At 42.4% G+C, this 27,047-nt stretch overlaps 7 protein-coding genes across 7 annotated transcripts; 4 read left to right on the forward strand and 3 right to left on the reverse strand.

Annotated features, from left to right (window-relative positions):
• Window positions 1-65: 65 nt before the first annotated feature.
• VTN77DRAFT_5920 (uncharacterized protein) lies at window positions 66-564 on the reverse strand (the record flags this gene model as incomplete). Its single annotated transcript, XM_069422141.1, has 4 exons — window positions 66-84; window positions 220-286; window positions 364-402; window positions 477-564. 4 exons carry the CDS (start codon window positions 562-564, stop codon window positions 66-68), a joined length of 213 nt encoding a protein of 70 aa, XP_069276633.1.
• A 1,041-nt stretch (window positions 565-1,605) lies between these two features.
• On the forward strand, window positions 1,606-3,453 carry VTN77DRAFT_5921 (uncharacterized protein; the record flags this gene model as incomplete). Its single annotated transcript, XM_069422142.1, has 3 exons — window positions 1,606-2,373; window positions 2,444-2,924; window positions 3,074-3,453. 3 exons carry the CDS (start codon window positions 1,606-1,608, stop codon window positions 3,451-3,453), a joined length of 1,629 nt encoding a protein of 542 aa, XP_069276634.1.
• A 62-nt stretch (window positions 3,454-3,515) lies between these two features.
• Window positions 3,516-6,665, forward strand: VTN77DRAFT_5922 (uncharacterized protein; the record flags this gene model as incomplete). The annotated part of the gene is made up of 1 exon (XM_069422143.1): window positions 3,516-6,665. One exon carries the CDS (start codon window positions 3,516-3,518, stop codon window positions 6,663-6,665), a length of 3,150 nt encoding a protein of 1,049 aa, XP_069276635.1.
• A 1,375-nt stretch (window positions 6,666-8,040) lies between these two features.
• Window positions 8,041-11,351, forward strand: VTN77DRAFT_5923 (uncharacterized protein; the record flags this gene model as incomplete). Its single annotated transcript, XM_069422144.1, has 3 exons — window positions 8,041-9,549; window positions 9,603-10,723; window positions 10,790-11,351. The coding sequence occupies 3 exons, from the start codon at window positions 8,041-8,043 to the stop codon at window positions 11,349-11,351; spliced, it is 3,192 nt and encodes a 1,063-aa protein (XP_069276636.1).
• Window positions 11,352-12,373: 1,022 nt separating this feature from the next.
• Window positions 12,374-14,668, reverse strand: VTN77DRAFT_5924 (uncharacterized protein; the record flags this gene model as incomplete). The annotated part of the gene is made up of 1 exon (XM_069422145.1): window positions 12,374-14,668. The coding sequence occupies one exon, from the start codon at window positions 14,666-14,668 to the stop codon at window positions 12,374-12,376; it is 2,295 nt and encodes a 764-aa protein (XP_069276637.1).
• Window positions 14,669-16,825: 2,157 nt separating this feature from the next.
• VTN77DRAFT_5925 (uncharacterized protein) lies at window positions 16,826-19,769 on the forward strand (the record flags this gene model as incomplete). The annotated part of the gene is made up of 4 exons (XM_069422146.1): window positions 16,826-17,198; window positions 17,270-19,111; window positions 19,159-19,271; window positions 19,329-19,769. 4 exons carry the CDS (start codon window positions 16,826-16,828, stop codon window positions 19,767-19,769), a joined length of 2,769 nt encoding a protein of 922 aa, XP_069276638.1.
• Window positions 19,770-25,503: 5,734 nt separating this feature from the next.
• On the reverse strand, window positions 25,504-26,235 carry VTN77DRAFT_5926 (uncharacterized protein; the record flags this gene model as incomplete). Its single annotated transcript, XM_069422147.1, has 1 exon — window positions 25,504-26,235. One exon carries the CDS (start codon window positions 26,233-26,235, stop codon window positions 25,504-25,506), a length of 732 nt encoding a protein of 243 aa, XP_069276639.1.
• Between the last annotated feature and the right edge of the window lie 812 nt (window positions 26,236-27,047).

A 27,047-nucleotide genomic window follows, 5' to 3' on the forward strand; every position in this document is an offset into this window, starting at 1 on the left:
TAGGAAGGTGACACGGAAGAGATATGATTGTCACAGTTAAAACTATGTGACAACCGGTTCTTGCATCAATACTGGTATTGAAGACTGTATGTTATTGATTAGCAAGAATCCATCAAGAACAGTAAACCGTTGAAAAGGTCAGCAGCTTATGACTGAAATGAAAGTCAAATCTGCAAACCAGCACCAGGCAACTATGAATGGATGTGACCTGTAGCTTACCGTGGCTGATTCCAAAGTATAAAGTGTGAAATGTGGCTATATTCTAGTAGCAATGGAGGGCTTGGGGCTGATCACAACTAAAACAATACGGAGTAGAGGATGAGAGTTGAGGTGCTGTTGTCTTGGCTGCATCAGCCTGAAAACATGGCAGAGGGAACAATCCATGAAGCGGGTAGAGGACAACTAGCGGTTAGTGGAATGTGGCGCGATACGTCAGATAGGTAACCTTGGTACAGTAGGTACTCCATACCTCTTACCTTGGTACCTTCCACCCAACAACGACAACGACCTAAAAGACTGAAACAACCTGGCACTAGGCTGCCATGTAGCTGTGCTCTTCCCCATAATTGCCAACTAGAACACACCTTCATCTATATGACAAGGTAGTTAGTTGCAATTGCTTGATACTGCTTAGTGTTCTAAAAGTAATAGATGTACAGTACAGTACAGTACAGTACATACATAACTTGCGAATCCTTCGCTAGTACCTTATGTATGTACACCTAATAATAACACACAAAGGAACCTGACATGGGGATTTAACATATAAAGAAGTTCCCCAATTGATTGTTGTAACTTTGACAATCAATAATGTAAATAATAGATCATCAAGTGCTTTGGCCAACATGGCCTCATACATCAAGTCACATGATTTCAGGATATTGATATATTATTCTTTCACGTGATGCAAATTTGGAGCGACAGGAGTGGTCAACCTTGGAGACCAAAGTGAAGCGGAACCCCCACCCGAAGTCCAAAGTTAGGATCCAGACAGATCCAACAGCCTCATTCTAGGATATCCTGCACTCTCCCTTCTTATTTTCTGCTTCGCCTTCTTGATCTTTCCCATCATCAAAGTGCCTCTTGCTTTCTTCTACCTTCCTTACTAGCGGTTGACTTTTCGTTTCAAACAGCCTGTCAAAGCAAGAAAAAGACTTCAGCTGGACAGGTCAGGCTGCTTCTGCTACTTGACTATATGCTGGTTTCAACGTGCAACTCCTTCATCAATGGGCTTTCTTCCCATTTATGTACTCTAATCTGTACTGCTGTTTGTTTTCTTGTTTCTGTGAGCCTAGCAGGATTGGTTCTTAAATCTTGCATGTCGAATTGCTTTCTCTGGATTGTCATTCCAATGGCGCTCGGAACCCCCCAGGTGCGCTCTTTAAAGCAGAAGCCTTGAAGAGGGTCCCTATTCCTTCTCTCTTTTCCGAACCTTCCGCGTCCATGCAGAACGGCCAAAGGCCTCCAGGTTCGGTATATAACGTTTTCTAACCGTTTTCCGGAGATTAACCAGCTGTCCTCATACGCATGGTGCTCGCTGCTGATAACTACGTTGGCATCAGCTAGCTTCCTCGGGAGTGGTGGGTCAGTCACGTTGACCCTCACATGGCTACTAACATCAAGGAACTATCAAAAGGCTCTCCCAATACCCAGGATTCTATTTCGTTACACACTCTGGATGAACCGTGCATGCCTGCTCCGGACTCGGATATGGATCCTTCAGGGCTTCCAAGTCGGCAGCCACAGCACTTAGATGCTCCAGGATGGCATCCACAGCGTAAGCGCAAATTTTCTACAGCGGCCGACAACCTTTTAGATGCTCTTACGTTGGACCACGAGGATGCCGACAAAGATGTTCCCGCCGCCGGACAGTCCTTGGACTCTGCCAAGCGCACAAGATTCACTAATGTGTACACGGACCCGACTGGATTCTATACTGTTCCTACCGACAAGTCTAAGCTACCTATGGAAGTGTGGCATCATATTTTCTCTTTTCTCTCGCCAGTTAGCCTTGGAAAACTATTACGTGTTAATAAAAGGTTCAATTTCTATCTCACTTCTGGGGAGGGTGAGTTGCTAGAGCGCCCCGCAACTCATGGCTTCCTAAGGCCAAAATCTCCAAATTCCATCTGGTCGGCTTGCCGCAAGAATTTTAACCCGGGGATGCCACGACCTTTAGCAAATATGACGGAACTTGACATGTGGAGACTGGTCCGGGGTACTTCCTGCCAGTTCTGTGGAAAGAATTCCTCTCCCTCACAGCAACGCGATTCCTCTCCATGGGAGAGTGGTCCCGGCCTACATGGAGTCCGTATCATGTGGCCATTCGCAATCCGATCCTGCGCAGATTGCCTTATTGGGAGAGCGAAAAAGGTCTGTATGATAGATATGGTGGCTTCTGAGAGTTCTGGGTTCCACGAATACTGACGACGTTAATTCTTAGGACGTGGACCTCGTGCTATCATCCTTCCCCACTTTTTTGGTTCCCGCTCTTCCGTTCTTGTTGATCACTCCGTCCATGCATATAATTCCTTCCGTGATTCTGCGCTCAAACCAACCTCCATCAGGACTGGTAGTGACAAAATATTATTACACCCCTCACATCGAGGATCTGAAGCGTAAGTTTGAAGAAGTCGAAGCGCTGGGTCCCGCTGCACTCGAGGAATGGATCAAAGGCTTAGAGAGCGAAGGGAGGGGAAAGATTACAGATGCTGCGCGTTGGGAACAATGGGAGGCCAGTGGTGGTCTGCAGACACTAAAACTGGACGAAAGGAGGGGACACTCAGGCTGGATGTCCCCGGCCAAACCCACCCAGAAGGCATATTCCCGCATGAACTCAAGCTCTGGAAGTACCACTCCGTTGACTAATGGGAAACTGGGTGGTAGAGGAGATAGTCCTCCGCATCCTACAGCTAGCATGCACGGTATGTTACATGAGCATTCCCAATGTTAAGAGGATGATAGGAAAGATAAAGCATTGACCCTGCTTGATCAAGAAGCGGGAAGAGACATGGAGAGAGAATGAGGGAGGGGAAACAATCCTAACCCTCGTGCTGATTCGATCGTACTGCAGGCTCTAGGCTTCCACCTCGACCGTTTAGTCCTTCTGTGCATCAAACTCATGTGTCCACTAGCTTCACTCAGCCGCAGCCACCTCGTGCGGAGCGCAGTTTGCGTGATGTGAATGAGGCAAAGGCCTTGCGTAGAGCTGAAATTGAACGTCGATGTTTAGACTTAGACCCACCGCTAACTGCCGCAGTCCTGAGCCACATGGATTCTTTCTCAGCAGCAATACAAATTCCACATCCATTTACAGATAGGGACTGGGATATTTTGAAGCCACGTCTACTTGCGCAACGTGAAATTGCCGAGAGAAGGGAGCAAGAGCGATTAAAACAGTCACAGCTCCTCCAAGCAAAGTCAGAGAGCGACGGCAACAAGAAGCGCAATTGAAAGAAGCCAAGGAGTTATTGGACCGTGAATGGGAAGAGGTACAGAAGCCGATCCGAGACCAAATGGCTCTCTATGCAGAGGAACTCATTAATGAAAGCTGGGGTGGAGGTAGCGCATTGACAAAAGAGAAGTGTCCCAAATTTGCTGCTGATGTCCTGATGCATGTCCGGAATAAATTTTATTCCCACATCGAGGAAGAGGACGCTCTTGCTCGGGCGTCTGGTGTGCCCATTAAGGTTGATCCGCCAAATGCGCCCCCTACACGCAAATTGGTTCTGGAGAATATGAAATGGGTTTTTGATACGAAAATCAAGCCATTGACCGAGCAGTTTCAGAAGGAATTGTTTCTCTGTAACGGTTGCGAGAACAACACCAAACTTTATGGATTTGAAGGCGTTGTCCAGCATTATGCAGCGAAGCATACTAATGTCCTCAGTCTAGGCAATGTTGTTGTTCACTGGCGTGCAGAGTGGCCGGAGAAGCCTCCTTTTCACCCCAATCCAAATGCTGCCAAGGCTCTCTTTCATGCAATTCCTCACAACTCGATTGGCCAATCTCCGGGGTATCCTGGACAACATGGAGGTCCAGGTTTATATATGGCTACACCTGAACAGCGACACCGTATGCCTTCTGACGGTCCTCCTGTGTATCCTCATCAATCACCCGGCCCATATGGACGTTCTCCATTTAGTGCACCATTCCCCTATGTGCAGGGGCCATATCGACCACCATCGCCTAGCATGAGTCCTTACTATTCTGCCTCTCATACAGGATATAGATATCCACCACCACAGCCAGGTTTGCAGAATGCTCCGTACGAACAGCATATACCTCCCCCGCCAATGTATGGTTCACCATATCTTGGTACTGGACACCCAGCGAACTATCAACCACACGACTCTCGCATCTCTCACCCTTATCCTTCACCCGGTTATGGGCCGCCACCACAAGCAGCATATGCACCGCCTTTCCGCAATCCTTCGCGTTCTGGGAAGCGCAGCGGACAGACTTACCCATACACTAACCCCAACAACCGCCTAAGTGCTTATCAAAACCAGCTTGATGAAATGGCGAGAATTGCCCGCGAAGTGTGGAATAGAACATCTGGGATTAAAGATCTACCAAGCAGTATCCGTGCCCATGTGCTGATACACTATGTTGTCTCTGCTCCCAAGGATCAGTTCCTGTATGAGCCAACAATTACTCTCTTTGCCGATGGGTTAAACAACCACCCGCAAATGAAACCGATACGCAATCTAAGTGGCTTGGCATGCAGAACTTGTGTTGATGGGGATGACTATGAAAGCCCTCATTCATGGTCCGGCGACAGAAAGTTGTATACACTTCCAGCACTCGTCAGTCATTTCCAGTCCATGCATTTAGAACGGATCAAGTCAAGTGCGACATTACATAAGGAAGCCGAAACATTGAGTTTGGATTGGAGATACGATATGGTCCATCTCCCTGATTCCTCCATAGTCATCTCCTTCCTCCACGCCCCTGGTATGGACGATGTCAAGCTACAACTTATCGCAGACGCTTTCCCAGGGGTCTTTCCATCTCCTTTCCCCCTCATGAGCCCAGGGATTTCTCCTTTAGCTCGATCTTCAATATCTCACCAAAAGCCTCGCTCAGATTTCCAGTGGATCAAGCGCCAAACTCGCGATGCTGAAGTCTCGAGTCGACATAATTCCTCGATCTCCTATAAAGGGCGTAAAGCAGATAACTCGAGTCCGAACCGGCGAGCCTTGGAGATGACAGTCGATCATCTCACGCCCATGGTCGGCTCTCCCCGGTCAAATGAGATTATGCCTCTCGAGTTGCCGGGAAGAAGGGGTAATGACCATGACCACTACCGTCCCTCTGTTGTTGAACCAGTCCATGGTCATGGCAGCCGCAGGGGAAGTCAGCGATTACTTCTTCAACCTGAGCGGGATGAGGTTTCTCATGAGCTATCCCAACAGCCGCGTCTGAATCGAAGCTATGACCATGCCTCTTCACAAGTCCGACCTGTTCATCAGATCCCCGATGAAGAAACTTCGGAGAAAGCCGAATCGCGGAACCTTTTTTCAGGCCCTCATACACTCCAGTCTAACTTCACAAATAAGTCTGGTTATCATTGTCGCCAGTACACTGGCGAACGTCAACACTACGACAGCAACTTGGTAGAACAACAGCCAGCGGCCGATCACAGAATCGATAGTCGCTATACACCCTCGAGGAAGGCCTCCGAAGAGGGCGAGCTCTCAGAAAATGCAACTCGGTCTAAAGTTAACCAGGGTGAGAATGGACCTACGGCAGGGGAGATGAACGCAGCGGAGCGGTTTTTAAATAGTTTCATTCCTGGTCAAGATGCGGATGTGTATCAAGGTAATGGATCGGAATCAGATCATCAGCGTGATAGATCTTCCACAGGGCAATGGCTCCAATCGAAAACTTCAGAAGAGCGGCATTGGCCTCCTGATCGAGTATCTGGTGGCACCACAGAGAATAGTCTACGTCTAACACCAGCCCGTCAAAGCACGCACAATGGTTGGAAGCGATGGAGCAGTCTCGGTCCTACCAATGGTAGGGAGCATGACCTGAGGCCTGACATTCGCAGCAATGGAGGCGATCAAATGAGACAATATGACGGAAGGTCTCCAGATCTCGTTGACAATCGATATGGTAGAAAGATATCGAATTGTCTAGACTCTAGAAGACCTCACAGCCGTTTCGACCGCTATGAGGCTCAACGGCAAGAATCTTTACGGCCGAGATCCAAGTCTCCTTCGATTCGAGACAGCATCCCTGTGGACGGGGCTTTTCTTGAGGAGCATAATCCGCATAGTCAAAGCCGGCCACGTTCCTTATATTCCGATCATCCGCCTCGCAAATACCGCAGAGTGGAAAGCACAGTTGCATACTCCCGCATGCCCCAACAAGGCGATTATCGCTATGTGGACGATCCGGGTTGTGTGGAATCTCTCTACGACGACTCAGTCGAGTATCTGCCTCTGGGAGCTACCGGCGGAGAGTTTCGAAGTTCTGGAACATATTATGACGAGAGAACTAGTCATCAGGATGCCTCAAGAGACCATCCCGGTTATGAGATGGGATTTTCACGACAGTCAGCATATGAACATTCGAATCAAGTCTACAGTGCGAGAATTCTATCGCCGCATACCCTGAGTCCTAAAGATACCATTCGACGGCGCGCTCTATATCGATAATTTTAGTTTAAAGAAATGCGATCTCGTTTGCCGCGGCATCGACTACATGTGGCCCTTGGAGTTAGCTGGCTAGCTTCGTTTCGAGAGGGTTCAATACTATCAGCTGTAACTCTCTAGCGTTCAGGCCACATTATGCTTGAATCCGTCTCGAGATTTGGTGTCGAGTGCCATTGACCAAGGTCAAGTCCCGTAAGGCCTTTATTTCCCCTTACATCAAAGAAAAAAGAAAGGCAATCATTTTGGCTGGTCTGACTTGTCCTCTTTTTTCTTTCTTTCTTCTCTTTCTTCTCTTTCTCCTTTTCTTTTGGTACCTGTCTAAGGTAGCGAACCTTCCCTGTGGTTAACGAACATGAGACAGACTTCTTTTTCTTTTCTTTTTTTTTCTTTTTCGCCTTCTTTTGGAGACAAGCAAGAGTTCTGAAGATAGGATCTTCGCCTTATTCAATTTCCGGTTCATTCTCAGAGATCAGATCATTTATCAATCTGCTGATATCCAATGCTGCTACAGGGAACTGTTGTCTTCACAAATCTTGCCGTCTGGTTTCTGTGACCTTATTTCCAGCACCTTCATCTTATATGGTATACTTGCATCTGTGAGGCAGTCATTTTCAGGACTTGGCTTACCGGATATTTCAGTTATTGTCAGTTCTACTGCTAGTAAACCTATATCCCAATACCTGCCCTGAGGCCAGTTAATTCTCACTCATATTTTCCACTGCTTGTCTCCAAGAGGAATCTGAGTTCTGAGTCTGTTCGGTCAAATGAGGTACTTGATGCTGCTATATATGCAGTGCCGTTTAGATAATGATAGACCCTTGAGGTCCTAATCAACTCATCATTACTGTGAATACCCTCTCACTGAAGCAACCTAAACTATCGCTGTCAACCTACATATATGCCTGAGTAAAATGACAACTTCCGTTGTGGAGACACGACCTAGTAGGTGTGTGTGTAGGTAGCTGGCTGTTGTTACGGAACCAGAACGGCAAGCGTGGGACCAGATATCAGGAACCCGAAAACCCCCCAGCCAAGACCGAAGAGTCACTGTGAGACTTCAGGACAGAAAGTTTCGTTATTAGACTGTGCATTTGGTTCAGAATCTAGCAGATGTAGTCCCAATTCTGATCCCTTTATAACAGCTAGAGAATTTGTGCTGCCACTCAGGGTGCTTTTACTGGGCATTCCTCATGCTGAACAACAGTTGTATGTACATACAGTAGGAGGTCGCACGTTCATCCGCACCACGTGCTGTTTGATTGGTTTGGGAGTCCCCGTGGTCTGCAAACAAAAGTTTGTTTTAAGAGCTTTCTCTGGATCGAGAAATCCTGTCGAACTGACTTTGATTGCATCCCAGAGAGCGTTGCCATTCTCCATCATGAGTTCGATAAAGTCTGATCCGCATGTCCAATCCTCCCATCCGTCTCGAACCTCACCCGAACAGGAAGCTTCTCTGCGAAGTGCATCGCGCTTAGAAAATAATACGGACATCATTGGGGAGGTTTTCGAGAAGGGCCCGTCGGTTACAAAAGGAGACAGTGAAACAGACGAGACTGACGATGACGAGCACGATTCTGCGTCTTTAAACGAGTCAGCAGAAGACATCCTTCCCAGGGATAGACAGCAAAGGACGCCCACCTATAATTACGCCTATGAAAAGTCAATGAGCCATGCAGAAGCAAAGCTGTTTTATCAGAGACATCAGCAGACGTCAAAAAACTATGATGGCGAATCTCTCCAGAGCCCAGTCATGGCCAATCGCACGGTCTCTCATAAGGGAGAAGATGTTGCACCGAGCTGGACAGCGAGCATAGCATCTAGAACGAGCAACCCAGGCCAGACATCTTCCACTTGTATTCAAGATACAGCGACAGTCATGCCTGATGGTGCTGCTCTGAATGCGCCATCGGCGCGCAATTCTCCCTCACATGCTTGTATGCATGAGGAAAGCCTTCTCGCGGCTGATCAATCGGCTCGAAACAATGCACTGCATCCGGGACTTCCACATGAGCACAACCCATATCTGTTATCTTCACAGGGTATCCATGGAGCAGGAGCTAGGATCGGAGTCGGGCAAGGTGCAGAGGGCTTCGCGCCAAGGGACGACGCTGTCACAGCTGAACTGAACATCGTGTGTCGTAAGATACAAAGTCTCCTCGAGAAACGACGCAAATATATTCAACTCTCCTTGCAAGGGCCGGGAAGCAACCCAAAGGACGAGCCTGGTTGGAAGATTTATCCACCACCACCTGAGCCTTCCTGGGACGAGGACAAAGAACGCATGAATAATCTCGGACGTCCTGATAATGTCAATGACTCGCCTTCTCGTGTGCGCAGAAGGAGGAACCTGGGCCAGGACATTGGGGAAGATTTTGACATGGCAGAACTCATGCCTCTCCCAGGAGAATCAGACCTCGTATTCCGATTAGATGAGACGAGCGTCTATCAAGTGTACGAGTCAGATGAAGCCGCAGAGCTTAATCAGCCGATCGTTCAGATTCCGTCCCTGAGGGATTTTTACATGGACCTGGACACAATCACCGATATATCCTCCGACGGCCCAGTTAAGTCCTTTGCCTTCAAACGTCTGTCATACCTTGAAGGCAAGTTCCAACTACACACCTTATTGAACGAGTATCAGGAAATAGCAGATAGCAAGAAGGTGCCGCATAGAGATTTTTACAATGTTCGGAAGGTTGATACCCATGTTCACCATTCAGCTTGCATGAACCAAAAGCATCTTTTAAGGTTCATCAAGAGCAAGATGAAGAAGTCGCCAGATGAGGTTGTTTTGTATAGAGACGGGAAGCATTTAACACTGAAGGAGGTCTTTGAGAGCATTAACTTGACGGCTTATGACCTAAGTATCGACACGCTCGATATGCATGTGAGTCTTCTGAACGCTCTCAGAATTGATGCTTTGGGTACTAAGCGAAGCAGGCACATAAGGACTCGTTTCATCGGTTTGATAAATTCAATCTGAAATACAATCCTGTCGGCGAGTCGCGTCTGCGTGAGATCTTTCTCAAAACGGATAACTATATCAAGGGGCGCTATTTGGCGGAGATCACGAAGGAGGTGATATCCGATTTAGAATCAAGCAAGTATCAGATGGTGGAATGGCGCATATCCATCTACGGAAGGTCGATGGAAGAGTGGGACAAATTGGCAGCATGGGTGGTGGATAATAAATTATTCTCCCCCAATGTTCGCTGGCTAATCCAGGTACCACGACTCTACGATGTGTACAAATCAAGCGGCATGATGCAAAATTTCGAGGAGGTTATCAAAAACGTTTTCCAACCTCTTTTTGAAGTAACCAAAGACCCTTGCAGCCATCCTAAGCTCCATATCTTCCTGCAACGCGTTGTTGGCTTCGACAGCGTTGACGACGAAAGCAAACCAGAGCGTCGGCTCTACAAGAAATATCCGATCCCGAGGGAATGGAACACGAAGCAAAATCCTCCTTACAGTTACTGGATCTACTTCATGTTCGCAAACATGGCATCCCTAAATTTCTGGAGGAAGCGACGTGGTTTCAACACGTTTGTTCTAAGACCCCATTGTGGCGAGGCTGGGGACCCCGACCATCTCGCTGCTGGGTTCTTATGCTGCCACAGCATCAGTCATGGCATTCAGCTTCGGAAAGTCCCTCTGCTGCAATATCTCTTCTATCTCGACCAAATTGGTATTGCCATGTCACCGCTGAGTAACAACGCGCTATTCCTAACATACGACAAGAACCCTTTTGCCAGCTTCTTCAGGAAAGGACTCAACGTCTCTCTTTCGACAGACGATCCATTACAATTTGCCTTTACCAAAGAACCGTTGATCGAAGAATACGCAGTTGCAGCGCAGATATATAAGCTTAGCGCCGTTGACATGTGCGAACTGGCTAAGCATTCCGTTGACCAAAGCGGTTTCGAGCTAGCTCTCAAGCAAAGATGGCTTGGTACTCAATGTCACTTACCCGGAGTTGCAGGGAACAACGTTGCGAAGAGCAATGTCCCGGATATTCGGGAAGCATTTAGGCACGAGACTCTCCTTGGGGAATTATCTCTGTAAGTTGCCGCCTCTTATGGGTGAGGTTTGGAGACGCTCCCCTTATTAACGCGTACTTATCGCAGGATTGAGAGATATTCATCGTACACACCGGGTATTCCAAACACATCAGTTACAGGACCTCCTTCCGGTGTTCTCCGCAACAATGCCACCGAAACTGCGTACCCAGCAAGTACAATATCGGCTTCAAGCTTCAATTCAGCAGTTTCAAATTCCACGGTTTCAGCCGAATGTCATCCTCATCCTACAGTCGTTCAATCATCCCCTCTCACACACGACCCGAAGACAAGCACCATTTACAACCCAGTCAACGGTATCCCTGGAAGCCATGGTATGACGCCGCAACTTCAGCCGGGGTACTCTTCCCCAGTCATTTCCGGTCAAAATCTTCCACCGCCGCATACATCAATGAGTACAAGTGGAACTGCTGCAACTGCAGTAATGGGTTCTGCGAACTTACCAGAGCAAAAGATCTTCCCTGGGCTAATGCATGAAAGAGCGACAAGGGGGAGCATGAGGGCTGGATCTTCGGCGGACTCGTCGACAGAAGAAAAAGACGGTAATGTCCAGCATAAGGACGACGGGGATGTCGAGTTTAGTAAGTTGTCTGTTAAGGAACATTCATAGACGCGGGTGATACCTAATTTTTCTTTAAAAAATTAAAAATATTATTAATTTTTTTTCTTTCGGTAGCCTTTCAGGGCTCGTAGACTACCTACCTGGTAGTGGTTGGTTCCTTTAGACCAAAACAGATAACCTAGGGTGTATGGAGGGAATGAGCAAAAGACATGGCGCACGCTTAATTAGATTTAATTGATCTGTATTATAGCAGGAATAAACGGTACAATAAATATTATTTTAGGCGGTAAGCCAGTCATTATAACTGCGAATAATAAACAAAGTATGAAGTAGATTATTATCCAATATATTACATAGTTCGGCCTTTAGGGCAAAGGATGTCCTCTCTCTTATATACCCTAATTAACCCTAATCAATGTACGGGTTACTCCGTACCATGGTGGATGTATGTATGTATGTGCATGTACTGTACATACATGCATGCTGTTAGTATTAAAATTCAGAATGTCGGTTACTTTTGAAGCTCCCCTCTATAGGCATTAACAATCGACAGAGGTCCTTGGCTGCAATATAACTTGTAATGTCTTCGATCCAACTATTTTCCGGTGTGGCTTCAATATCCCATATTTTAAAAGGGGGACTTTCATAAAGTAGCAATTGCAGCATTTTTAATATAATGACTACTTTCTCTCGTACTAGGTAGCATAAGAGCGGGAGTGACCCTTCATCTAAGCATATGGCTAAAATCGCTCATAGGAAACAGTCGCTACTAATGTATCGTGCCTATGCAATTGAGTATAATCGATGGAAATCTCCAGAATTTCTACAAAGAGACCATTCACACATCATTGAAACAGTAGATGTAAAATTGACATATTTATAGTGCTGGTCATCGACAACAAGGGAAATGATGGTTATCAACATTAAATAAACGTATAAGATGTAGTAGTGTACGCCTCCCATCCCCCTGTGATCCTCAAAACACCTCGCAAAGATGAGCGAGTTCTGATCATGATCCTAAGAATGCTAGCACAAGACAGAAGCAATCCATGAAGAGCATGACATAGGGCTCAAACGGCCCAGCTTCCCCTGCGTTCCCGAACCCCCCAAGTGTCGAGGTTGCTGTCATTTCCAGCCATTCTCGGCTGTTGTCTCGCCCATTCCCGTATATACAAGCGTAAAGCCGTCCATCGCATACACCTACCTCCCGTGACACCTTCCTCATTCACTCCAACACCTTCTGGCGCACCAACATAGCCCTTAGCATCAGTGCGCAGGTCATCACGCCTGAGGTCTTCGACAGGTATGCCGGAGATCTTGCTGAGTTCATAGTCGTAATAGCGCGCCACGGATGGGTATCCGAGGGAAAGATAATTATAGACCTGGGTAACAAACCCATCATTGAATTCTCGATCTATTTCCTCTTCGAGACTCGGCATCTTATCCATGTGATCAAGAGAAGATTCCGATTCGGGAGGCGTTATAAGAAGTTGAGCGCTGGGACTATGGGAAGCGGCCTTGTTCAAACTTAGATAAGACTCGCCATCAATATCAGGTGTTGGTGTCACAATCCCAGATCTGAAATGTTTCGATGGTGACTGGCTAAGCTCGTCATCCTTCCGGCACAAACCCATCCAGAGGCCAGCTCCATCTTCATGCTCAGTACGGGAATTCGCGCACCAGAGTCCTGTAGACTTTCTATCTTCCCTATCGTGCGATTCCTGGTGCGAAGCCAATCCTTGATCATTTTCACATCTGGTTGCTTGAGGAGACAAACTGAATGGAAAGACCAGGTCATTTCCCAGCATCGGTGGACTGGCAGCATGTCTCATCTGCACCAATCCCACGTCCTTCTGCCATCCCCCAAGGAAAGCCGCATTAGAGGTAAGGTCTGCTTTGTCAACGGCTTGCCGCGCCGCTATAGCCGCCGCGGAGAACCTTGAATCACGAACATCTATATTCTTCTGTTCGCAACCTCTCAGTTCCGCCTCCTCTTTGTGCCGACGCATCTGTTCGACTTCCCATGACAGATCAGCGGTAGATTCCCGTCGGAAAGTAACTATGTTATCCTTGATACCACGTAGGACGACTTCAACTTTTTGGTCCTCGCCGTCCGACTCCTCCTCGTCTCTGTCGATGGCAAAGTGTGAAACAGGTTGATGAACCTGCTCATTCGGAAATGCTGCCAGAGCCTGGTCTCTCAACTGTTTTTCGGCAGAGCGTGCCGCTAGAGAGAGGAGGTATCCTGAGAAACGTTCATCGCAACTCTCCCGAAACTGATCTCTTATCTTCGAGCGCTTGGCACTCTCATCAGATGACGTGGAAGGAGAAGTTGAGAGAGAAGGCACGTCTGAGCCTTCGGAACCTTCGCCACTATTCGATGGGATTGGTGGCAAGTCTGGCACACGAAATGAGTGTGTCCTCCCTTCTTTTCGCCGTACAAGGCTCGCATATGAAAAGCGTGATTCTGGCGGTCGAGAAACAGTCTCTTCACCCTCGGCCAACGGGTCATATAATATACAAGATAAACGGGTATGCCGTAATCTGTTAATGTACTCTGGTAATTGATCCCCATCACAATTCGCAACCAGCGTAGCTCTAGCCTCGCCTTTTCGAAACGAGCGCTTTGCAGTCTCTATGAGTTGAGGTGCGAACTTTCGAGGAGTATTCCTCACGGGAGAAACGTTGGAAGGGTCCGTCGGTTTGGTCGAATTCCCACAGTCTCGACCTTCAGAGCCACCAAGACCTTGGCGCCTGCTCAGCTTAATTGACTCAATCGGCTCAGGAAGAAACCTTCTCGCAGGCTTCCTCCCACCCTTATCTCTGCTGGATTCTCTCGCTGAATGATTCAAATCAGGTGCAGTGGAAGTCTGATGCTGCTGCAATGATGATTTGGAAGTCATGGAACTCGTCTCTATGGGTTGCGGCAAGGCTCGATGTTTTGTCGATAGACCAGAACCTGTAGACGACATGTCATGTGTGCGTATGGACTCCGGAGGTGACGTCTTCACAGATTTATTTTCATCCTCTGCCCTGGATATCGCTAGATGATTCCTAGAGCTACGGGTAGATGTCTCTGTAGGTTGTGGCAAGAACCTTCTCTTCCTCCTCGCGGTTTCCGTAGGCTCTGACTCATGTTTCTGGGCGTCGATAAGTGAATGCACTGAACTAAAAGTGTCCTCGCAAGCAATATCGCGCTGTCCAAGAGATCGTGGATCGTCGCCATTCACGTTTTTAGATTCGCCAAGAGACATCTGACAGGTATCCGTAGGTTCGGGCCCATGGCGTTTACTAGACCTCGATGAGGTTTCGATAGGCTCTGGAAGGAACCTCCGTACGACATGAGGAGAAGATTGATTTCCCATTTTTTTCAACGCTGGTTAATTCTCTTTCTGAAAAGAGAGGATGATCTCCTCAATCGAACATGACCCAGTGAAGAACGCCGGGATTAAACCAAAAGAGCATCATCCACGACTATACGACAAAGTCGGTAGTTTTCAGCAATCTGGAATCTCTCAGCATTGGAGGGAGTGTAGAGGGAAGGGCCAACAACTATCCGAACGGGGATACGCAATGCCAATGATAGTCTCCTGACAAGAGGTCAAGCTACTCAGGCATGCCCTATCAAAATACCTGAAAGCACACGAAAACTTTAGCACCTTCCTATTGGACAGAAGCAGAGGTCAATAGGCAGAACAATATAAATATAGATTTGCTAAGCCAGTGTGAGATGGGAGAAGCCGCGGGGGAGGGGAGCAGGGGAAGGTGCAGAATATAGGTCGGCCTAAAAGGAGCTTGTCACAGAAGCTCCCCCCCCCCAAAAAAGAGCAAAAAGGGCAGAAAATGAAATACAGCGCATTCGGCACTGAAGTAAATTCCCTTTATCTGGAACAGGTCTGACCTAATGACTCAGCGAGACAGATGGGAGTTTCAGAGATGGATAACATCACGAGGGCTACTGATCTTGGGAGTCGGGGCATGTGAAGCTGACGTAAATGAGAATGGGACGTTGATATGCGGCAAGCACGACCAGGTAATGAAAAGTGGGTACATACCGAGAATTGTTCCAACCAGAAACACATGGAAAAGAAGACAAAAAGATATGATGCAAAGAGATCAAGTTTAAGCGGTTGACATCATGCCATGGATTAATGGCAAAGTTCGGGGCTTGGTGTTTTGACAGGATGTGAACGGAGTGGCCAAGGCTAATAATAATAATAGCCCGTACACGGTACCGCCCGAGGACGGAGCTACGGAGTACGGAGTACAACGGTCTGGAAGAGACTGGAACCCGAAGGGTGCTTCGGGGGTGGGGGGGCAAGTGGGGAAAGTGGCGAAGTACGGAGTACTCCGTAGCGTATGGAGAACCGAAACAGACGATGGATGGTAAAGGCAAGGCACAGAAATCCACACCTACAGCCAGCCTGGACAGCTGTCGAAGGTTTCTTTCTTTATTTTCTTGTTTTTTTTTTCTCTCTCACTGCCCCTCTTTGCTTTTTTTTCCCATAAGACCTTAAAGAGGTTTCTGGCCCAGTTTAGCAGTAACCATTAATTAGATCCTAAAGGATAAATAATGTCACAATGTCCAATATCTGATTCGATTTTGTTGTAATGACATTGTTCATAACACCTACTACCTCCTGCGGCTTGCAATAATGCACTTTGATTGACTGGAATTATACATTTGTATGCCCAAATCACTGCCTTAAGACAACCCAGATGGGTTGTTCTGCTTCGATTTATATATTTTAATATACAGAGTATGTGCTACAGAGTACTGTAGTTGCCCTAACTCGGAGTAAGGTCATGTGATTAGTCAGCATAATTAGGCTATGGCGTGGCCCTGCAGAGGACGCTAAAGGAAATCAACAACAACAGATGTGCTTGTAAACTTGTCACTTGTTATTAAGCAGCTGGTAAATGTTCATCTTTAAGCCTCTCTGTCTATTTTCTTCATTTGAAAAGCTAATTGGGTCGAGCATTTATTTACCTATTCTTTCCCTCCCCTGGCTTTTTTTGTGATCGTGCTTTATTTGTTCAGTTTGCTCGACTCCCCCCATTACAAAAGTGATCTTCTTTGGTGGCTATTCGTCTTAAGTGGTGACAGACCAGGGTTCTAATTCCGATGAACCATGTGATTCCTAAGAGGAAGTGCTCCTGGAACCCCTGCATCTACCTGGTCCTTTGCTGCCCCTATCATTTACATAATTACTAAAAGGGAATAATAACACCCAAGTCACTGTTGGACAAACTTCAGGACCATTACAAATGAAACCTCAATCTGTCAAATTAACTCAAACTTCCATCCCAATTGTGGACTAACTTCAAACCGCCAACCAATCTTTTCCTTGCCATAATGTATAATCACTATCAACAGAGATGATGATTCGCCTTTCACCCAACAGCGTACCTTCCTGGTATTAGATCGTCTTGGTTGTTTCGAGGACGATAGAAGGGGAGGTCTTTGGCTAATACAGGATCCTTCTAGGGACTTGATGCTTTAGTCCCTTTCAACCTCAAAGATGCCAACTCTTCAAAATCTCATCTGCCAAGTGGAACAGGCAGATACAAAGCCATTTACTGAATACGCGACCACCTATGGAGATAGGGTAGTGGAGAGTTATATCGCAATTCCTCCTGGCTCAACGCCCTTTGCTATCAGTTTGAAGTCGAATTGTTTCATCTCTGAGGGCCTATCAATGTTCGTCTTTATCGATGGGTTGTACCAATGTAACCGCAACAGATGTGACATTGCACTTCCTGAGCCATGTGCTATTGCTTCTGGCACCCCCCAACGAGGCACCTCAGTGGAGTTCAGAGTCCGCCAGAAAGAGGAGTATCTCCCAACAGGCGAATGCGTGGGCAAGGCGTGGTGTTTTGCACCTCTCAATACTTGTAAGGGCCATATATTGTACAAGTCACGTACACAGCTTTCACTATACCCTAAGCTTACGCTTCACCTTCAGTGAATACGATATCTTGTGCTAGCCCAAAGCAATCGAGTCATTCCAATCATCTTGGATCGATCGAGGTCTACGTCTTACGATGCCTTCACCGCAAAAACAGCCAAGAGTCTCTGTTTGATACCATCTCGGACGGTTCTATATCGCCAGAGTCTGCGACATCTCCTCTAGGCTGCGGTCCATGGGTCAGTCAGAATACGAGAGGCGCTACGATTGGTGTGAGAAATAAAATTCAATCGCTGCATGAAGAACCCATCCCATATGTTGGAAGTAAACTCGAATTGGCTAGTAGGAGGACGACACTTGATGGATCGAAGGACAGAGCCATCTCCGGACCAGAATACAACTATGGTAAAGGAGAGTACGATTGTCGAGAGGAAGTGATAATAGCTGCTTTGAGCCCACCAACGAGACCGAGTGAGTGCAGCATTGACTGTACAACCGCTCAAGGAACTCTAAAGGTCTGTCGGCATGACCGAGACCTGCGCCAACGAGAACAGCATTCTATGTCGCTACCAGATGAGCGGGACATCGGTTCTCCAAAGCTTAAGCAAAAGCCACCGGTTGCTCAATGTGATATTGACCGGTCTGTTGTTCAGTCGTCCATGAGGACTTCAGCTGATCTTCATTCTTTCGAGACAACTCTAGTTCGTGCGAGCATCTGCAAGTATGCTTCTTCTAGAACGCTCAACACCACAAGCGCAGATATCGTACAATACAGCGAGGAGCTTACGGCTCATAGCGACATAGAGGATTATTGCTACATAATCTCACCTAACTTGCAAATACGGCCCACTGGCCAATGGCATCATCATGATTCCCTTAACTCCGGTTATCCTGGAAGAGAGAGCAGTCGAGCAAACAGTATTCAAGGCCTCTGGTCCGAAACAAAGGATCAACGATCATCCACGTTCAAAGAGTCTAGGCGCAGCCAGCGGCACATGGCTTGGACGGCTAAGAGCAATGGAGAGAGCATCCCGGTTGAGTTTCACAAAGGTCAAAGTCATGACCACTGTCCTCATGGCCATAGAGGAGAAAAAGCCAGTCAGTCTGAAAAGAATGGCAGCAGTCCGACGAAAACAGACGGGGAGTGGGATACACCAGAGGAGGAAGAGAAGCAAAATTCTGGCCCCCGAGAAGGTGACAAAAGCAAGGGCAGTAATACGGATAACGAAAATAAAATTGAAAATGAGTGGGAGGCTGAATATGCAGAGATTCAAGACTCATCAAAGACACAAGACCGCTGGGAGAATGGTACAAAGATCAACACCCCGCATCTAATTGATGACACGCCGTTACATGACACGGGTAAGAGATCCAAGGTGGATGATCAACACGATATCGAGATTGAGACTTGGGTGTCTCCCCGTTCCAGTGGAACTCCTGGTGATAGGATTCCTAGTGACCGGCGTCCTTGGAATTCAACCAGGTCAGCAGAGGAAGTCCGCTCTTATCGGGGTTTTCCAGGCACAAATCAGGGCAATGACGACAGATATGGTATGATGAGTCCTGAAAGGATCGAAATCCTGTCTAGACATCATGAACATGAACCTCCACTCAATAGAGGAAGGGGACTTAGGGGCCAAGGAAATCTGCCTTTCCAACCACCTCATTTGACCAGTCCCACATCCAAGGATTCGCCTGGTTTTGGACTTTTTTCCAATGAACAGGCTCACTCGAGCAGGCGTTTCTCGTTTTCCTCACATATTCCTGACTCGCATTTGCCCTCGCATCACGTTCAGTTTGGGAGCGCAGAAAGGTATATTCATAACACAGAGAATCCAAAATACATTGATAGCCTGCAAGAACCATTTGCGAAGTTTATATTCAAATACAGGGAGAAAGGTAGGGCTTTATTACACTATCTGTAACATTTGCTAATAGAGTTTTAGGAATCATCGAAAAGATTTTTGGCACAGAGGACAAGAGGGATATCACCAAGGAGAGCAGAGAGCTAGGTGTTCTATCAAAGACTGAGCTCATAGGGCGACTTTTGCATGCCGAGGTAATACAAGAATCATAAAAAAACCATAAGACATTGATGCTGACTATTATTATGTAGGGTCTCCTTAAAGGACAGGGATTTATTGGAAACAGTCATCATAAGGGTGACATGCACGCCAGTTGCAAGACAGATGAAGTCGAGTTTAAAAGGTCAGACTCCCTGAGCAGCATGAGAACATGTGATCCTTCTTCAAGCGATCCTCGTGCAAGTGTTCTGGGTGACACACATGGATTACACACATCCTCTCCACAAATTTCTCGTCAAGCTGGAGAACAGCCCTTTTTAAATGACAGAGGCATGAATATCAAGGACAGCAACCTTGGAGATCGCGGGACTCCAGACAATAGGGGGGCTGAATGGGCAGTTAATCATAGTGATCAACAGATGGTACGTGAGCCTGATGAGATTGAGAAAAGGGGGCAAAATACTGGTGACAACACTAAGAATGGTGGTCGTTCATGGCAAAGAGAAGTAACTAAGGACAAGGCACAGTGGTAGTTGATTCAGTTTATATCACTAGGGACTATTGCCTGAAGGGGTCAATACAAACACTCCCAAATGGATATCCACACCCTCTCTAACTTTTTCTCTTTCTCTTCCTTTTCCTTTTTTTTTTCCAACGATGATGATGAATTCATACTGTGTTCTGAAAGATCACATGATTCTTGAAGCCCTATATAACGCAGCGCCAAGACTCGGCCTGAGTAAGCAGTCGGCCTGAACCTTACCACCACTTTTCTTATATCATGTGACTAAATCATATGACCTATAATATATTTAGAGCTACTTATGTTAACTCCTTAGGAGACTAGTGTTTAGTTCTATATAGAATTTAACCCTTATTATTACTCTTATTTAGTTATATTATTCTAATAGGCTTAGGCTATTAGCTACTTTAATAGTTCTAACTACTCTTTTTTTGCCCTAATAGCCTAATTAGATAAGAGAATATATGTGAGAAGCTAAGGCATTAAGGCACAAGGCAAGGCATGCATGTAATTGAAGGTCACAGAAGAGTATGGAACTATGTATAGGTCCCTTTAGGCATAAGTCACATATATACCTATATATACAGTCTTGGTATATTAGGCTTTTTAGGAAACTATTAATTAGTTCTATTATATATAGTGATTTAATATCATTTAGCTTATTTATGCTATCCCTTCTTAAGAAATTCTTTTAGATCTCTTAATCCTTACATATAAGTTCTAATTATTCTAAATAATTCTTCAATAGCCTGAGTAAGTATATAATATATAAACTTAATATATCATCCCCTTGGCTGACATGCTTGTGCAAATTAGCACAGTTTTCGATTATGGAAACTTGAGTTGTCAATATTAGTTACAGCCATCATATATTGCCTGCCGACAATACTTGAAGGCGGTGTGAAATTCAGCCAATATATCAATTTATCTATGCCAAGGCGCTAATTTGCACAAGCATATCAGCCAAGGGGATATATATATAGGAGGCTAATTTTAAGCTATTATTAAATAAAAGCTTAAGTTAAAGCTAGATACTTAAAATACCTTATTAAATATATCTGAAATAATAAAATAAATTCCTTAAATCTAATGGCTCTAGTTAGTTAAAATACTAATTAAGCTATAAATAATATTATTCTAATTTATTATTATATAAAGGTAAGCTATTAATATTTAATATTAAATATTAAGGGAAGAGTATGTCTAATTATTATTTATTTATAATTTATATATATAAATAACTGTTTCTAATATTATAGCTATTAATACCCTAATAATTAGTAAGATTAGTAAAGGTATAATTATACTAGATAATAAAACCTTTTATATATAAGTATATGATAAATATAAATATAAGGAGAAAAATAACAAACTATTTATTTGATAAGATTTATATTGGCAACAGATTCCAGAAACCCCATGAGGAAGTATTGGTTTATGAAGATGATCATTAACTATTAAACTGGCTAACTATCTATAAGAGTAGTAATCTAGGTATAGATGATTAGGTAGTATAGAGTAGTAATATAGCAATAAATAAGAAATATATATATAATATATACTAACTACCCTTAAAAAATAAAGATAACCTTATCTTTAAAATAAGCTAGAAAAACTATAAAGATAGTAAATATGATTAAAATTAATCTAAAAGAATAAAGAAACTATAGAGTTAAGAGCCTTTAGTCAGTAAGTCTTTAACTATATATTAAGTATAAATAAGATTAAGGTACATAACTATATTAATACACAACTAAAGAATAGAATTGTGACGGTGTGGCAAGAAGCTATATAAGCGAGAGCAGTGTGAAGCCATTTGGCTTCACATCCTAGTCTTTTGCCAGTGGTGCAGTGGTTTGGCTCCTAGAATGCTCCCTAGAATCCATGCCGTGACAAGAATTAGATATAATATTAGTATAAGATATAATATAGGTTATTTTAATAGAAAAGCCTTAGGGTTAATAGAGTTTAGAGTAGTATATTAATATAAGTATCTATTTATCAAGCCTTTATTTATAACCTTAATACTTTATGGGCTTAAAGTTGAGCCCACCTAGAGCTCAGCCCACCTAGCCTATGCCAAGCCCACATAGGATTTGATTTAAAATATATTATATATTTTACTGCTAAATATTATTTTAATAATATTATAAATATAAATTACCTAGGCAAGGTAGGCTATAGACTAGTCCAGATTAGATATAGTATATAGTCACATGACTATGGTTAACCCTAATATTATATTTTGAGTTTTCTTTTTTGAAAAATTTTTAAATTTTTGATTTTTTAGAACTTTAAAATGGTTTTGAATTTTTATATAATTTAGCCTAGGTATTTTAATTAATATTTTAACAATTCTAAAAATATAAAATTTAATTAATAGATTATATATAAATTATATTAATAAAAATATAATAAAATTATAATAAAATTATATAATTATAATATGATTTAATTACTTAATATAATAACAATTAAATATTCAAATAAAACTAAAATACTATAGTATACATAAGATAACTTTTAAAATAATATCTTAATAAAATCTAACCTTATAAATACTTTAATATTAAAAAACTCTTAATAAAGAATAAAACTGTTATGCGCAGGTCTGACAGAGTCGTCGATTCCTGGATTGGCCGTTTTGAAGGATCAAGATGCCTGACTGGCAACAGGGGTCGATGCTATATCCTGATTGCAGTATAGACTTATAATCCTTAATACCTTTCTACTTATAATCTTTCTTAGACATTTTTTACAGTTTTTTTTTTAAGACTTACTTTTATAATCTTTTATAGACTCTCTTATATAGTCTTTCTATAGATTATCCTAGTCATATGTTTTGGGACGTCCTGCTAAATCATATAATTTCCTCAGCCTTACTCTCCTGCCTTATAGGGTACTATGTCTCATCATGTATTACTGTATTAGACAGCTTCCTATCCTATTAGTCTGTAATAATTATAATCTTTATAATCTAGTACATTAATCTATATTATAGATAATTCTAATACCCTATATAAGGATACTCTGGTCTATTATAAGGGCATATCTAGTTATTCTATCCTACTACTCCTAGGATAATTAGAAACCACCTTACCTTCTGCTTCTCTAGTAGGTATATTAGATAGTTTGGTTCATAATATATAATCTATAAGAGTTGATCATAATATAAGTATCTCTTAAAGTATTAATATAAATATTTTTTTTACTCTCATAAGTACTATAACATAATTCTGGTATTTAATTTTTGATATTAATTATAGCTTTTTTACATATTACTAGAATTTCTCATTTTTATGTTTTTTATAAAGTTTTGTTACTACTGCTCTATTTATAATCATACTTTTCCATTTTGCCATAATGAATTGACCATATTTCTTAGGTTTTTTCCTAATATTTAAGTTCTATTTATAACATAAGCATTGCTGTTTCTGATTACTTATTAATTCTTCCTCTAACTAAGGGTATCCTTAAGGAATTTCTTCTGACGACTATAGTATATCTTGGAGGTTCTATTTAAAAGTCTCTAAGGTCTTTTAATCTTCATGCTTTTGATCCTTATTACTAATTAAAGGCTTCTGGCTCTGCTCTACTTTCTATGGACCCTGGGCACTAAGTCCCTTCTAACTCGATATCTGGCATTTGAGCTTCTTACTCAGGCATTTCTGATATCTCTATAGTCTCTTATTATACTTTATAGATTTCCATGTCTTCTAATCTCCTAACTGGCCAGTAGATCCATCCTCAACTTTCTGGTATATTATTATAGTTATTATTTTTATATATTACTCTAAGTTGCTATTTTATTTTTATTTATCCTATATCCTTCTATAGTAGCTCTTGCTTTTAGTTGCTTTGATAGCTTTTTAAGAAATATCCAGGTTTTCTATATTTAAAACATAATTTTTTTCTTATTATTATTTCTCCTTTTCTTTTGATAGTTTTTTATAATTAATAGCATCTAGTTTTATTAGTCTTAGTTTATAAAGGTCATTAACCCTAGACCTTAGTTATAAATATTTCCTTTTATTTATTTAATAGCTTCTATTTATTTAGAAGTCTTATTATTTAATGTTTTACTATTATTATATCTCTACTTGAGTCTGGCATTACTTATACAGTTAATTATTAATTCTAACTATAGTTTTAATTATATAATTTAGGGTATTTAGTTTATCTGAGCTAGTTCATCTTTAATATCTTCTTTAAGTCTGTCTTTAAAGATTATAATATATGCTTATGTTAATTTAAGTATAAATGATTTATTGAAATTTAAGTATAAAATATAAATCTAATTTATTAAAGCTATTAAAGCTTTCTTTTAGCTATTTATTTCTTATTAATATCTAGTCATTTTTTAAGAATTAATAATTTAAGAATATTTTATTAATAATATTATTATAATCTTATAGCATAAATTCAAACTAATTAAAAGCAGGTCTTAAAAGTTATAATAAAGATAACCTTTTCTATTTCTAATATAAGATAATTAGTATTAATTTATATATATAAATTTATTTAAGAAGCCTTAAAACTTAGATTAAGTTTTATTAAATTACTTAGGCTTTAAAAGCTTAATTAACCTACCTATTTTTAGATTAGTAATATACTCTTAGAGTTAACTCAGAATAATAAGTTTAATATTAGTTAGTGCCCTAGCCTAATTAGGGGTCTAAGGCTAAGTCCATAGGGTATTATTGCTTAAGATATTAAATATAATAATTAATAATAATCCTTCTATAACTAGGGTTAAGACAGTATTTAATTTATATATAGGTCTAATAGAGTTATTATTAATTCGTAGATTAATTATTTTAAAAGGATTAAGATGCCTAACTAATAATAAGGGTGAATATTATATGCTGACTATAATATAGACTTATAATAGACTAATTATCTTAATAATAAACATAAGTAATGAGGGCCTCTCTCTTTACATCAAAAGAGTAATAAGAATAATTAAGTTAAAAGCATATTTATTAAAGCTATATAAAGTATACTAATAATAATTTATAATCTTACTAACCCTTTTAAGTAATTAATATAAGATAATATTTAAATATAATTAAGAGAAAGACTAAATATAAGAATAGGCGTATTTATCCTTTTATAACTTTTCTTATAATCCTTAATACCTTTCTACTTATAGTTTTTCTTAGAACTCTTCCTTATAATCCTTCTATAGACTTTTATAATCTTTTATAGACTATAAATTTTACATAGTCCTCCTATAGATTATCTTAATTATATATTTTGGGACTTCCTGCTAAGTTACATGATTTCCTCAGCCTTTGCTCTTCTGCCTTGCAGGGTATTATGTCTCATCATGCATTACTATGTTAGATAGCTTCTTATCCTGTTGGTCCATAACAAAAACTTAGTTATACAGTCAACTCTGGTTATAATGATATAATCCCGGTAACTGAAAATTATCGCTATAATGAGATATCGCTATATAGGAGTATTACATAATCCAGGAGTCTAGAGTTGCCTGACTCCTAGAATTGAGCTCTTTAGAAGCCAATTGCCTCTCCAACCTCTCCAAAGCCTGTATCTCCTTAATTCTAGTATCCTCGCAGTGCTCCTTATAGCAAAGAAGCATACGAAGCCCAGGTACTGGTATAGGTGCTGTTCCCTCCTCAATATCAGACTGAGCCTCCTCTATAGCATCACCACTCCCATTGCTAGTATGATAGGTAATAATCGACTGTAGAGTATCCTCTTCGCTCTCCTCAAAATTTTCATCCAGAGGGTTGAGAAAGGCTCATCATGTCTTGGATTTGACCTGCCTCTCGAACCCTAGTATAGAGGCCTGAGAGATCTGGTTGTGGCTCTTTTGGTAGGTTCGATATTTGAGGCTGGATAATAGTGCTTTTTCGAAAACAGTTATAGATTGTAGTATTAGATATATCATAGTTCCAAACCCAAAGAACCCAATGAACTGCATGGTATAATGAAACTGCTGTAAATGGATCTGTATTATTCTTGAATCCTTGGATGATGAAGCGTAGCCAGTATTTCTGGTAGTGGACCTTGAGATTTTGGATGATTCCTTGATTGAGAGGTTGATAAAAGCTCGTAGAATTAGCAGGAAGCCACTGGATCTGAATATTGGATGGAGGAGATGCCAGTTCTATGCCTTCGATATGGGCTTTGAAGTTATCCATTAATAAAAGGACTGTACGACTCCCAATGTGAGAGTAGAAAGCAAGAAGCCACTCTCTCATAAGAACTGAAGTCATCCATGCCTTCTTATTGGATCTCCAATATCCTCCAAGGGCGCTTATATTGAGTCCGCATAGAGAATAGGGTCGCTTTGCATTTCCAATAAACCATATTGGGAGCCGGTCAGAGCCAGTACAATTCGTACAGGCTACAATAGTAATCCAGCTCTTTTCCTTCTCGACTCCAGGCCGAGATTGGGTCATAATAAGCCCAGAAGAAGGTCCCCTTCTCCAGAATAAGCCAGTCATCCATGTTGTATATATCCTCCTCTGAATATTCGCTACATAGTGTCCGGATAGCCTTCATCTCTTCGACTGCTGTATTTGCTGAAGAAGCCTCTCCCTGTTAGGTCCATTTTTAGAGATTATGGCATTGTTTGAAGCCTGTGAGTCAACCTGGCTGAATTCAGGGATAGGTAGGTGCGAATATTGACGAATCTGAGGCCAGATTTGACGTGCCTTCTCAACTAGGATATCACCAGTTATAATTCCACCTTGTTGCTCAATTAGTTGCTGCCAGTCAAAGAGGATACCTTCAAGGATTGGCCAGTAAGGAGCCCATTGGCAGAAGGATTCTTGTGAGGTCTGTGAGGTAGGATCCTGATCAAGATAGGAGAAATGGTTAGAAAGGATCTCTGAGACTTATACGATGATTGAATTGTTCATAGAACCACTCTATACAGTCCTTGTGACGAGGCCTTGGATATTGATGAAAATACCAGGCCCATAGTGCCTTCCGCTGAGAGTCAGAAATTGCATGAGGAAGCATTTTATTGGTCCCAGATTAACTGGTTATAACGATATTTTGACCAAAATATAGCAATATCGTAAGTATCGAGAGATTGAGGATTTTGTATGGCAAAATAATTGTGGGTGGCGGGTAGTATCGCTATAACCAGAGTATCGTTATAAGGGGGTTCATTATAACCAGTTGACTGTATGATTAAATAATTAATTATTTAAATGTTATTTATTTTAATAAAGATATTATTATTATTATTATTATTATTATTATTATTATTATTATTATTATTATTATTATTATTATTATTATTATTATT

The sequence above is a fragment of the Rasamsonia byssochlamydoides genome, assembly GCF_041956645.1.
Source record: "Rasamsonia byssochlamydoides strain NRRL 3658 unplaced genomic scaffold VTN77scaffold_43, whole genome shotgun sequence".
Lineage (NCBI taxonomy): Eukaryota > Fungi > Ascomycota > Eurotiomycetes > Eurotiales > Trichocomaceae > Rasamsonia > Rasamsonia byssochlamydoides.